Genomic DNA, 12706 nt, shown 5'->3' with positions numbered 1-12706 from the left:
TGTTCCTCGTAAAATGGTGTCCCCTCCCCCAACCCTGGAGGCTGAAATCGAGGCTGTCTTGTGGCTCTTTAGCACAGTCCCGAGTCCCTCGTTGCTAGGTAGGAATTTTTATAGTCAACTATAATGAAGAACTAAAATGATACAGTGGCGTAATAAGAAAAGACTTTGACATTTCCCTGTAGGGAGTAGGGAATGTGTGAAAGAATCTGAACGCAACAATTCTTCACTCTCCTTACCCCCAAAACGCTGTATTGGTATTTTTAAGCGTCTTTAATATCCATTATATAAAAATCGATAACGATGATCTGGAACACGAACCAAATAGGGCATGATATAGTGCAGTGGGAAATTGTCCAACATTGAATACCTTATATATATTTTTTATTCGCCAATTAAAACAAAAATCAGACATTTGTAGGTATACCTCATGGACACTTCAATAAGTATTCTACACGAGGTAAAGAAAAAAAAATAAAATATATATATATATATATATATATATATATATAAATAAATAAATAAGAAAGTGTAGCAAACGATTCGGTGAACGATTCTTTTGAACAAATATTTTGACTGAACCGCTTCTAAAGAAATGCACTCAAAAGAATTGAAATGCACTAGTACAAAAGAGTGCAGACGGCCAAAGGCTTCCATGTCGAAATAACTGACTCGTTAGTGACACGGGCTTTCGCTCGGAAGGATCTTGGTTCAATTCCAGCTGTGAGCATATACCTACCTGTGCTTTTACAATTTGAACCTCATTGCATATTCAAACAAATGTAAGTATTTATGTGTAAATACATAAGGTGGCCTGCCCCCAAGTTGGCGGAGCAAACCAATGAATTATGCCCACTACCTAGGGAGCCGACTGGAATCCAGTAGTGTAGGGGGGGATGGCGTATGCATTCCCAGCAAGGGTCCAATTCTAAAAGTGTGCCTAGTAACAGGCCACTTTATTAGGGAAATATCCTGGTCAAAGGTCACAGGTGTCAAGCTTGAGTCCTCGGGGCCGCGTTCAAGACCTTGGGCCATGATATTTCCCTAATAAAGTGGCCTGTTATTAGGTACACTTGAAAATGGCGGTGTACCTAATGGAGTGTCCGTGTGCTTCCCTCGTTAAGTGCACCTGCGTGAAAAGTTTTAGCTCCTGCGGAACGTGAAAAGAGCTAAAAGTTTTCACGCAGGTGCGCTTAACGAGGGTCACTTGGAGAACATGTTGGAACGCGGCCCCGAGGACTAGAGCTTGACACCTGTGACCTTTGACCATGATATTTCCCTAATAAAGTGGCCTGTTATTAGGTACACTTGAAAATGGCGGTGTACCTAATGGAGTGTCCGTATGATTCCCTCGTTAAGTGCACCTGCGTGAAAAGTTTTAGCTCCTGCGGAACGTGAAAGGAGCTAAAACTTTTCACGCAGGTGCGCTTAACGAGGGTCACTTGGAAAACATGTTGGAACGCGGCCCCGAGGACTAGAGCTTGACACGTGACCTTTGGCCGTGATATTTCCCTAATAAAGTGGCCTGTTATTAGGTACACTTGAAAATGGCGGTGTACCTAATGGAGTGTCCGTGTGATTCCCTCGTTAAGTGCACCTGCGTGAAAAGTTTTAGCTCCTGCGGAACGTGAAAGAAGCTAAAACTTTTCACGCAGGTGCGCTTAACGAGGGTCACTTGGAAAACATATTGGAACGTGGCCCCGAGGACTAGAGCTCTTTTGACCATGATATTTCCCTAATAAAGTGGCCTGTTATTAGGTACACTTGAAAATGGCGGTGTACCTAATGGAGTGTCCGCATGATTCCCTCGTTAAGTGCACCTGCGTGAAAAGTTTTAGCTCCTGTGGAACGTGAAAGAAGCTAAAAGTTTTCACGCAGGTGCGCTTAACGAGGGTCACTTGGAAAACATGTTGGAACGCGGCCCGACGACTAGAGCTTGACACCTGTGACCTTTGACCATGATATTTCCCTAATAAAGTGGCCTGTTATTAGGTACACTTGAAAATGGCAGTGTACCTAATGGAGTGTCCGTATGATTCCCTCGTTAAGTGCACCTGCGTGAAAAGTTTTAGCTCCTGTGGAACGTGAAAGAAGCTAAAAGTTTTCACGCAGGTGCGCTTAACGAGGGTCACTTGGAAAACATGTTGGAACGCGGCCCCGAGGACTAGTGCTTGACACATGTGACCTTTGACCATGATATTTCCCTAATAAAGTGGCTTGTTATTAGGCACACTTTTAGAATTGGACCCTCGCTGCGAATGCATATGCCATCAAATGCAAGTATTTAAGTGTAAATACATAAGGTGCCCCCCCCTGAACCTAGCTTTCAACCCTACTTTGGGACCCTAACTCCCCCCACCCCTACACTACTGGATTCCAGTCGGCTCCCTCGGTAGTGGGCATAATTCATTGGTTTGCTCCGCCAACTTGGGGGCGGGCCACCTTATGTATGTACACATAAATACTTGCATTTGTTTGAATATGCAACGAGGTTCGAATTGTAAAAGCACAGGTAGGTGTATGCTCACACCTGGGATTGAACCAAGATCCTTCCGAGCGAAAGCCCATGTCACTAACGAGTCAGCTATTTCGACATGGAAGCCTTTGGCCGTCTGCACTCTTTTGTACTAGTGCATTTCAGTTCTTTTAAGTGAATCTTTAGAATCGGTTCAGTCAAAATATTTGTTCAAAAGAATCGTTCACCGAATCGTTCGCTACACTTTTTTTTTTTTACCTCGTGTAGTGTACCTATTGAAGTGTCCATGAGGTGTACCTACACATATTGTCATATAAAGCAGTTGACCAAATGTCAGATTTTTGTTTTAATTGGCGAATAAAAAAACAAAGAATAAAACACCAGACAAGTTTGAACATGTTTATTTGAAAATAATAATATTAAAAGTAAATTTCAAACCAGCAATTGCAGTAGATATATTGGATAATAATATGAAGGCGTATATATGCATACACGTTATTTAAAAACTACTACAAGTGTTATAAAATCAAGATTACACAAAGAGAAGCGTAATCTCTCCGTTGTTTCATAACAGCGCATCCCTTCATGCAATAAAGTGAGCCGTTAGCTTGGAGAAAACGTGCATAATAGAAGTGGCGTTTCAGTTAACGGTTCTTTCTTTCCTTGGCAAATCGTAAATCGACATTCTGGCTTACATAGTTCAGTGACATAATTTCCCGTCCACGAACCAGACAAGTCACTGACGCAACTTTTTGATCCTTTTCAATATTTTATTAATAATTATATTATATTAATATAATATTTTATAATATTATATTATATAATTATTCCTTACACCGTCTAAAACCTTTTTTCAAAAACTGTCACTTTACAAAAGAAATACAATTTAAAGGATATTTAGTATTTATTCAATTATTCGACTCTCCATACATATATAAGAATAGAACTTTACGTCTTTTGTTGTAATATAACAGATTTTAATATAGAAGCTGGTGTAACACTTAACCGATTTTTGTTGGTGGTGTGCCGCGAGATTTTTTCCAATGAAAAGGTGTGCCGTGTATGAAAAAAGGTTGGGAAACACTGATATAGTGGATAGGGAGCGGAAGTGGTTGTACGGGAAAACATCAAAGCAGCGTAGTGGTGCGATGTTTTCAGTTTGAGTACAATTGACGACGACGTTCGGTGCTCCTCCCTCTCGGGCTCCCTTCCCCCCACCACACAAAGAGCTTGCAGCTGCAATTGGGTTCGCCTGAGAAGCGACACTGGCGGCGGCATCCACGAGGGGTGGATGGGGGCGGGGGGACTGGGGAGGTAGTGAAGACCGAAGACGTAGACCGATCTCTTTGACCGCATGGCGACTAGCCGCTTGGGAAGAATGAATATCAAAAATGAAAATAATCCAACGATAAGCAGTGTTTTGAAACAGATTCGACATTTAAAAAAATCAGCCGGCAGCACCAGTTTCACCGCTAAAACGTGTCTATGAGAACAGGATGTGGGAAAACTGTCAAAGACACGTACCAACAATCAAACGTAAGCATAACCAGCACATTATCAATGAAGGAAGAAATTTGGCCAGATAAGGTTTCTACGATTGAACCCTGAGGAACAGCACATTTGCTATGTTCCAGTCCTAAAACATAGCATAAGATGGGAGTTCATCCCAAATGAAAACATTTTATCGGAGTGGTTTTCAAAACAGTTTTATTGAACAAAAAAGATTTTTTTTAAAGCAGGGATTTTTTAAACACGTTTCAAATACAAGATAAACAGAATTTTTTTAAAAAAAAATCAAATTTTGGGTGGGCAGCATATAACACTCTTCCCAAAAAACTGCCAACTTTGACACTCAACAAAACAAAAACCTATGATTTTGACTTGGACAGAAGGAAACATTTCTTTTGATCAATTCTTGAATACATATTGAAAAAAAAAAAGAGTCCAGATTTTGCAAACCTTTTTATATTACTACCATCCAGTCCAAAATACTACCTAGTGTATGTTTGTAGGTGGAACTAAAAAGGAACACTTTGTGGAGGGCAACAAACTCTTTGACCCAAACAGGAAGCAAACCACTCAAGTGGATTCCCTTACCGCCCTGCGACAACCCGACAAAGAAAAGGAAGACCAACTCCATGTTTTTCCAGGATTTAGCAAAGTGGTTTTATCGGAGGCCTGCCGCTATGTCTTTATTCTTCTCAAGTCTTTAGAGAAGCAGTGTGGCCTTCCATCCTTAAAGCAAATAGTGGAAGTCTTCAACTGGGCGTGGGAATCCTATGCAAATAATGGCGCATCAACCATATTAAGACCATGAGGAATGAAAAAGTGATAATACAGAATTGCGCCGAGAGTGAAAATGTACCAGCAATCAACACTAAGTCATTTCCCAGCCCGCTAGGAAAATCAACTCCCTACTTCTAATGCCTTTCAAGGAATCCCAACTTTCAGACTGGAACCTTATGAAAGAACTTTGCTGCAAACGGGAAGGAATCCTGGTCGGAATTGACAGATGCGTAAGACACTAATAAAACAATGCGTACGCTCCGAGGGAGTGTCCGTTTCAGTTCTGGTATCGGAAATCTCTCAACACGTGGTTCAGAGGGCGGATTTGTATCACGGGAGACAGGTTGACCTGCAGTATTTTCTGCGCTTTGCATCGAGCTTCGTTCACCGAGCGAGAGTTGTCCACCTTCACAACCTTTGAGCGCAAACACTTGTTATCTCGCCAGCGGTTTCTTTGCCGGGTGGGATGTGTCGGTTGTTTCGGGCCCAGTCCGTTTTGGTGGAGGACGTTGCCACCCCAGCCATTGCTGGTGAGCTCCGTGTGAGTCTGTGGGAAAGCTTGGCCATTGGCATAGAATACAGGTGCAGAGTCACCGATGAGAGCGCCATCCAGTCGGACGGGGCACGATAAGCTCTTCTGGCTGAACAAGGCCACGGCTCTGGTGGACGCCCCATCGCCATTCTGGGAAGGCTGCAATGGTATTCCTGAAAGGGCTGGAGGGGGCTGCTTCTGCAAAAAGACAGCTGGGGGAGTCTTACGGGGTATGTCCCACGTGGTTTGGATCTGGAGTCTGGCTGTGTGGCAACCAGACAGACCTTTGATATTAGTCAGCCTGAGGCACGATTGCACCTGGGGAGCCTCAGAGATTTCACAAGTCTGAACGGAGCTCTTACTGTAGGCACTAGTGCACTGGTCCATCAGTTGCTCCGGAGGTCGAACTCCTTGGATTCGGGGGTTTCCATTTTGAAAGACGTTCCAGGAAGGATGCACCTCTCTTTTCTTAACTCGAACCCTTCGCCGCTTCTTGGGTGGCAGCCTGACATTCCGGCTTGGTGGCTTGATCATGTCCACGGTCAAGGGCTGGTTTGTGTAAGAGCGGTAGCCATAGACGTCCTTGCTACGCAGTACGGTGGGCTTGTGGCCCTCCTTGCTCAACTCCTGCAGGAAGGTGACCAGCTCATCGGTACTGGAGAGATCCCGGGCCATGGGGGTAAGGATCTTCACCGCTTCCAGAAGGACACTGCGGCCGGCCGACGCAATTCTAGACCAGGTGTGAACCGCCCGCTCCTCCTCGTTGGCAAATTCCGACGGCCGGCCAACCACAGGGCCTTGCACTGCCTCAGCCATGTTAGCAATCCTGGCCAAGGGAACAAAGAAAACAGAAATCACTGAACACAACTCAACTGACCGTCCTCATTTGGGTTACTCGGTCGATTACCCAAGACTCCAAGGTCAAATCAAAATCGGGTCAAAGGGAAATGGCAGCTCCTGACTGGTTGTATACCTAGCTTCAGTGTAATTTACAACATCAATTGTTGACAAAGGGGACAACCACTGGACCAGATCAAAATGAAACCGGCAGTATAGGGCCTTTCACACTGAACTATGCTAGTATTACTTATTGACGGTGTACCAGGACCAAGTAGAATTGTCCAGAACAGATTAGCTCTCAGGTTAGACGTGACAAGCACCAGACAAGAGACACTTTGGAAGGATTTGCATCATATTATTCAAGACTTGGCCAGTGTAAGCCATCAGTATTAAAACAACCAGAAACCGGCCATCGTTCTTCTCCTACGTGATTCCTTCTCTGGATGTTGTGGAGCCACAGAACCTCCTTGCAGCCAAGTTGGGCTTTCTAATCGTACTTTTCAGTATAGGACTTGTCGAGCTTTCTGCCATCGCATCTGACTGCAGACATACTCAAAGATTCTCTGCATTCATATTTCTGTTCTGAGTTTTGTCATGCTTCCCGGTTGTTCTGTGAAAATGTCGGTGCTCAAAGACCAGATACAAGACATGGGACTGTAATTAACTTCAACACAGTTCCCCTGATTATCCCATAGGCATCTAAGACATTTTGTCTTAGCTGTACAGTGAACACAAGATGGTTCCTAAGGCAACGATGGTCTATAACAGAGGTCCCCAACCAATATGCTTTAATGAATAGAATGCAAAATAGCAAGACTGGTTAAGCAATAATCAAATAAGAGAGAAATAGCATTATAACAGCTTGCATAGATATAATGGTTCTACTCACGGATACAGAACATCTCAGTCCAACGTTGGAAATAAGACAGAAGAAGTCCAAAAGGGTAAAATTCCAAGTGATATCCCAAAAGGGCTACAATTCCAGTTGGTCACAAAGGGGTGAAAATTCTTTAAGTAAAAGGTCCGATGTGGGTGGAGTCAACAATTGGAAATACCAAAAGTAATCAAATGGAACTGTAGCGGGCTTTGAGGGGAATAATAATAATGCTATATGATGATGCTATCTTGACTATTTGCAATACGGGTGAATTTCCTTTCAAAGCTGTCAACCGCAAGAGAGACATATCATGGAAAAATCTTTTATATTCATTTTCTTGAAAAATGTAATCTATCCCTCCAGGTACTGCAGATACTTTTATGATCTGTTTGGGGGCTATTTTTTAATTTGTTCAGTTTTCTATTACGTGTTTTTATCTATTACATCAGCGGTCCCCGACGTTTTTTGCGCCACGGACCGGTGACATGTCAGACAATATTTTCACGGACCGACCTTTATATAAATACATTTATAATAAATATGATGAAATGTACGACTGGCATAAAAACAAATACAAAGCGCATAAAAATAAAACTCACCGCGACACGGTGGTTGGGGACCACGGTATTACATCACATCCGTTGGGGCGGGACAAACCAAACAAGGAAATGGGTGTGGCCAAACTGTATCGCAAATCCGCTGTGTTTATTACTCGGAGACTTTTGTAGTCCAAACAACTCAAGGACGCCGAAGTGGAGAAATCAAAGTGTTCCGTTGTTGGATGCATCAATGCCGAAGTGGAGAAATCAAAATGTTCCGTTGTTGGATGCATCAATTCACACAAATCATTGCACCATCCCCCAACATCAAAACCTAAAGAAGTGCCTGGTCAAACTAGAATTTTCAAGCAGTGTTTCCACGTCTGTGAGCAAAGTCCACATTTAGTTTTCAACCCTGGGCACCTTTAGTGTGAATAAAACTTCTGTGAGCATAAAACAAATAAACACAAATAGCTAGCAAGCCATGGTTAGATCCAGTACACGCTTATCTCGGGGGCCCCCTATCGGTACGGCGCTCGCAAAACGAGACTCGGGAAATAGCTTTAATCAAAGTGTTCAATTTGGGGCTCTCACGCGCTACACTGACAACCTCGCAAACTTGGACGGATCGGGCAGAGTGTGTGCCCTTTATTCTCTTTTCTTTCTTTTTTTTACGGACTTGCGGGCGTCAAGTTTCCCGTCGCGACCGAGGCGGCCGAAGAGGCGGCCGCGGCGTGGCTCCGACCGGCAAGCCAGCTGCGTTACCTCGTCCTTCCACTCGCTCCGGCCGATGTAGCCAGTGGGACGTATTAAAGTCGACCAAACGACGGGCGAGAGAGATCAAGACGAAATTACCTCTTAACCGAGCTGTCTCGGCATCCTCCGGTCGCCGCGCGCTGCCGCTCCACCATAAAATGGCTGCGTCGAGGCGGAGCGGCTGACTGAGGCAGCCAGGGAGAAAGGAGAAGGGGGCGGGACACAAGGCCACACAAGGAGGGGGGGAGACCACCGGCCCGATAAACGTGGGAAATGACTCCAAAATAATCCCCTCTGAAAATACGACGTAAGAACGAGATGGCACCAACGACAACAATACTCGACATAAACTCATAAAAGTTCATAAAAGCAAATAAGGCTGGAAATATGAAACCACGGTTGAACAGTGACGTCATAAACAGAGGGCGGCGGTTACGTTGTTTTCGTATTTGAGGCGGAAAGCCTTGAAAACAGGCCACAGCAATAATTGTTTTTCTTAATTTCAACATAGCAGATAGCAGATAGAGAGAGGTGTTTTTATGAGGAATAATAAAAAAAGAAAAATCTTCACAATTCTTGGATCAAATTGGGGCAGTCCCCCACCACATGAAGCTTGTGAACAAAAATCACAGCTAATTATATACACAGTTATATTAGTTAGTACAAAAATACTGCTGCAAGGCTGATCTCACGGACAAGAAGATTTGATCACATTACCCCAATATTAGCCAACTAACATTTAAAATGTGACTTCAAGGTTCTTCTATTAACCTATAAATCATTGCATGGCTTAGCGCCTCCATATCTCATTGACCTAGTTGTTCCTCATGTTCCGTCTCGTGACCTTCGTTTGCAAAACGCTAGTCTTTTATTGACACCGAGGGCCAAAAAAATGTCTGCAGGGTCTCGAGCATTTTTTATTCGGGCTCCAGAGCTTTCCAATTGCCCTACCAATGGATATTACAACTGCGACCTCACTAGAAACATTTAAGACATGTTTAAAGACACATTTCTATGATATGGCTTTTAAATAACCTGTAGTGGGCGATTCGGCTGGAGTTTATTTTCGCTCCCTCGTTCCACCGAGCCGCACCACTCCAAATAATAGGGTCCAAAAAAAGTCACCCGCACTTATTTGAAAAAGTTGCAGATCCAACGCCCTCCACGTGGAGGCGGCAAAACCACTTAGGGGCGCACGCAAAGGCGGAAGTCAAGTTATTAGTCTGAGGTCGCTTCCGGTTTCCCACATTTGAGGTGTTTACAAACTGGCCACTTACTTAGCAAACGCTTCATTTTGCAACCTTTTAACACGCACACACATTCTGAACGCTGCCAAGAAGTTGAGGGCGAGGACGTCGCCTCGGGGCGTTTGTGAGGGACTTCACTGCGGCGGCTTTGACGTGTTAGCTCGTGGCTAACGTGAGCCAAGTGATGGCCTCTGGGATACTGCAAACTCTCTGACAAGTTTCCCAGTCGCTCTCGCGATGACGAGCGAAGAAGCCAAGAGCACCGTGGCGGTCAACGAAGACGACGAGGCCGCCTCTGCTCCTCCATCCGAGTCGAACGAGCACGATTATGCCGACACTGACTTCGCTGACGCCGCCGAACTTCCAGCGCGCGCCGGGGGTGATGAGGATGACGAAGAGGAGAAGAACCAGCTCCCAAAAGCACCGGTCCATCGTGGACGTCGGCGGACCAAGGGCCAGGAGGACAATATGTGCTCCTGCTGCAAGGGTCTGTCATGGAAAATGCATTTTTATCATCTAACTCATTAGAGATTTCAATTGGGTATTCGCAGAATGACTTTATTTTTGCTCTCAACAGATCAGTTTGAGCGGCAGGGCCGAGGTTTCAACAGGAGGGCCGTGTTCACCTTCACCACGCCGGAGGCCGCCCAGTGGGTCTTCCCCGACGCTGGCGCCATCAGCAAAAAGTCGTTTGTGTGCGAAACATGCGCGCAGGTTATCAGGACCAAATGCTGGCGCAAAAACAACGGCAAGAGGGTCTTGTGGCTCAAACCTGCCGTTGCTAAACAGGTGAGGCGCTGGCCGCGCCCTCTTCGTGCACACCCAAGCCAAGCGCAACTTTGCCTTGCCCGAACAAAAACCAGCAAAGAGCTTTTTAGCAAAGGAATGACATTAAAAGTCCTGAACCGCCCACTTCCATATCGACTGAAAAGTGATGTCAAAGTGCCCTCGGGCTGGCTTGTCACGTTGTCAATGCTAGCCTGAATGCACTTTGGAGTCGCTGCCAGTACATTTTTCTAGTCTGGAGTTGACCTTTCCCAATTGCGGTTTGCAGGCGAGCAGCTGCCACAGGAAGAAAGGCCAGCGTATGGGCAAGAAGAGCCGCGCGGCGCTGCTGGTGACCAAGTCGTGCTACCGCTCGGCCTTCCGCATGCTTTGGTCAGCCAAGGGCGCCCGGAAGCCCATGATGGACTTCCTGAGCCGCGAACTGCGCGAGGAAATGAAGACGCTGTCGCGCCACTCCGACAGCCCCTTCCACCAGAAGGTGTCCAGCAAGAAGCTGCTCTCCTTCTTCCCGTGGGCGCGCTGCCTCAGCTGGGCGCAGGAGCACGCGCCGCTGGTCACTACCTGCCTGCGCTCCCTCTTCCCCACCGTCAATGCCCTCGTCAAGAGCAGGCAGTAAGTCCGCTCAAATTCAACTCGTGCCCAGAGTACCAAGTTGCTAAATATGCCAAGCAACAAGATATTTGAGTCACACCGAATGTTGTGCATCACGCAAAAAAGAATGGTTCTGCTTTATGTGGGAGAAATGAAATCAGTTAAAGAAGACTAATTCCATCTGTCCCAAGCCCCAAAGTAACAAGTTGTCCGTGTACCTGCGCATGCTTAGCCAGCTGTCGGCGTCGGAGGCAGAGCTTCAGGTGCTGCGGCGCAGCGTGCTGACCCTGGCGGTGCCGCTGTTCACCAGGAACATCTGGACCAACAACTTCCTGCAGGCGGCATTGGGGGCCAAGTTGCGTCTGCAGGGCTGCTCCGGACCCGCCTTGGACACACTCAACAGCCTGGGTCTGTGCCAGAACAAGGACACTGTGCGCTTGCGCCTGCACCGGCTGCATGGCGCCGCCGGTGTCAACAACAAGACGGTGAGTCTGCAAATTTCAAAAGGCAAACAGGAGCCATTTTCACGCCGACATTCCGTCAAATTCTAAGTACGACGGACGTAGAAAAAAAAAAAGATAAAACATCAGCTAAGAAATCATGTTAATCCTGCTTTAAATGAAAGAAACTTGAAAAACAAGCATGCCCCATAAAAAAGGTCAATTCAATAGGTTGCTATGTTTTACGTAAATATAAACAATGCAAATCACATAAGTCTGATTTACCAATGAAAATCTTGAGGAAAAAATATAAATTGTTGAATAATTATGCTTTACAGTGGGAAAAATTACAAGTCAAATTACTCTACTTTTTCACAAAATGTAAAGTAATCTAAGGTTGAAGGTAGTAACATTTAGAAAGAAAAAAGATTGTAGTGTCATGTCACTCTGCATTATGCTCTTTCAAAACAAAAAATTTGAATTACTTAAAAATGAAAAGCTAAAATTTTAGTTAAATGAAAGCAATTCTTATAATTACACAATTCTGCTTTGCGCGAAGAAGGTCAGTGTCTATTTAAAAAAAAAAAAAAACTTGTATTAAAATAAATATTTTGAATAAAACTAGAAATCGTCACAGTCCTGTCAAAAATGTTTTAAAGAGAAGAAAGGACCATTTTGTATTTTTTCTGGATAGAATGGAGGACAGAGTCACGGTCACATGATTGACATGGAGGAAGATGATGTCGAGGAAGATGAAGAAGATGAAGAAGAAGAAGAAGAGGAGGACGACGATGACCAGGAGGAGGAGGCAGAAGAAGAACGGGTGCAAGTGGAGCTGGAGAAGAGGAAGCAGAAGAAGAAGCGGAGGCGGGAGCGAGAGGAAGAGGAGGATGACGAGGAGGAGGTAGAAGAGCAAGAGGAGGAGGAGAGGAAGAGGAAGGTGGTGGTGGTGCGTCTGGGCCTGCTCAAGGGACACTCGGAGGTGGGACGGGCCGACCTGTCGGCCCCCTGAAGAAAAGCTCGTCAGCCCATTGGAACAGGAACACAGGAAGTTTTAAAAGTGTCCCGTTCAAACAAAAATTAAACTGGAGATGAGGAACTCTGAATTTCTTCAGATTAGATGATACAACAAAGGACGCATAAGATCAACCCTGTAAATAGCAAAAATTAAAATCATTTCAACACTTGCGATGTCTGTTTTTGAACTTACAACACAGCAACTCGTTGATGAGCTGTTAAAGGTAAAAATAGAAAGTATTGTAGAATATTTAGCTACATGCATACACGGCCGTGGATCAGAGATACAGAAGTTGTCATCGGAAGGTCCCCTGTTTGATTC

The 12706-nt window shown here is 45.0% G+C and overlaps 2 protein-coding genes across 3 annotated transcripts; one reads left to right on the top strand and one right to left on the bottom strand.

Moving 5' to 3' along the window:
• Nucleotides 1–4163: 4163 nt before the first annotated feature.
• On the bottom strand, nucleotides 4164–8557 carry ccdc71 (coiled-coil domain containing 71). Of its 2 annotated transcripts, none has more exons than XM_061291161.1 (2): nucleotides 8403–8557; nucleotides 4164–6117 (listed from the first exon to the last, which is right to left on the bottom strand). In XM_061291161.1, exons 1-2 carry the CDS (start codon nucleotides 8456–8458, stop codon nucleotides 5037–5039), a joined length of 1137 nt encoding a protein of 378 aa, XP_061147145.1. In that variant the 5' UTR covers nucleotides 8459–8557; the 3' UTR covers nucleotides 4164–5036. The 2 variants fall into 2 exon arrangements, with proteins under 2 accessions (XP_061147145.1, XP_061147146.1); XM_061291162.1 differs by lacking the exon at nucleotides 8403–8557 and adding an exon at nucleotides 7021–8384.
• Nucleotides 8558–9494: 937 nt separating this feature from the next.
• On the top strand, nucleotides 9495–12554 carry LOC133162159 (uncharacterized). Its single transcript, XM_061291163.1, has 5 exons — nucleotides 9495–10037; nucleotides 10128–10339; nucleotides 10605–10948; nucleotides 11160–11412; nucleotides 12062–12554. The coding sequence occupies exons 1-5, from the start codon at nucleotides 9788–9790 to the stop codon at nucleotides 12377–12379; spliced, it is 1377 nt and encodes a 458-aa protein (XP_061147147.1). The 5' UTR covers nucleotides 9495–9787; the 3' UTR covers nucleotides 12380–12554.
• Nucleotides 12555–12706: the final 152 nt, after the last annotated feature.

This window comes from Syngnathus typhle, linkage group LG11, assembly GCF_033458585.1.
Source record: "Syngnathus typhle isolate RoL2023-S1 ecotype Sweden linkage group LG11, RoL_Styp_1.0, whole genome shotgun sequence".
NCBI lineage: Eukaryota > Metazoa > Chordata > Actinopteri > Syngnathiformes > Syngnathidae > Syngnathus > Syngnathus typhle.
The sequence above is the reverse complement of the archived record's forward strand: the minus strand, read 5'-3'. Positions and strand labels throughout refer to the sequence as shown.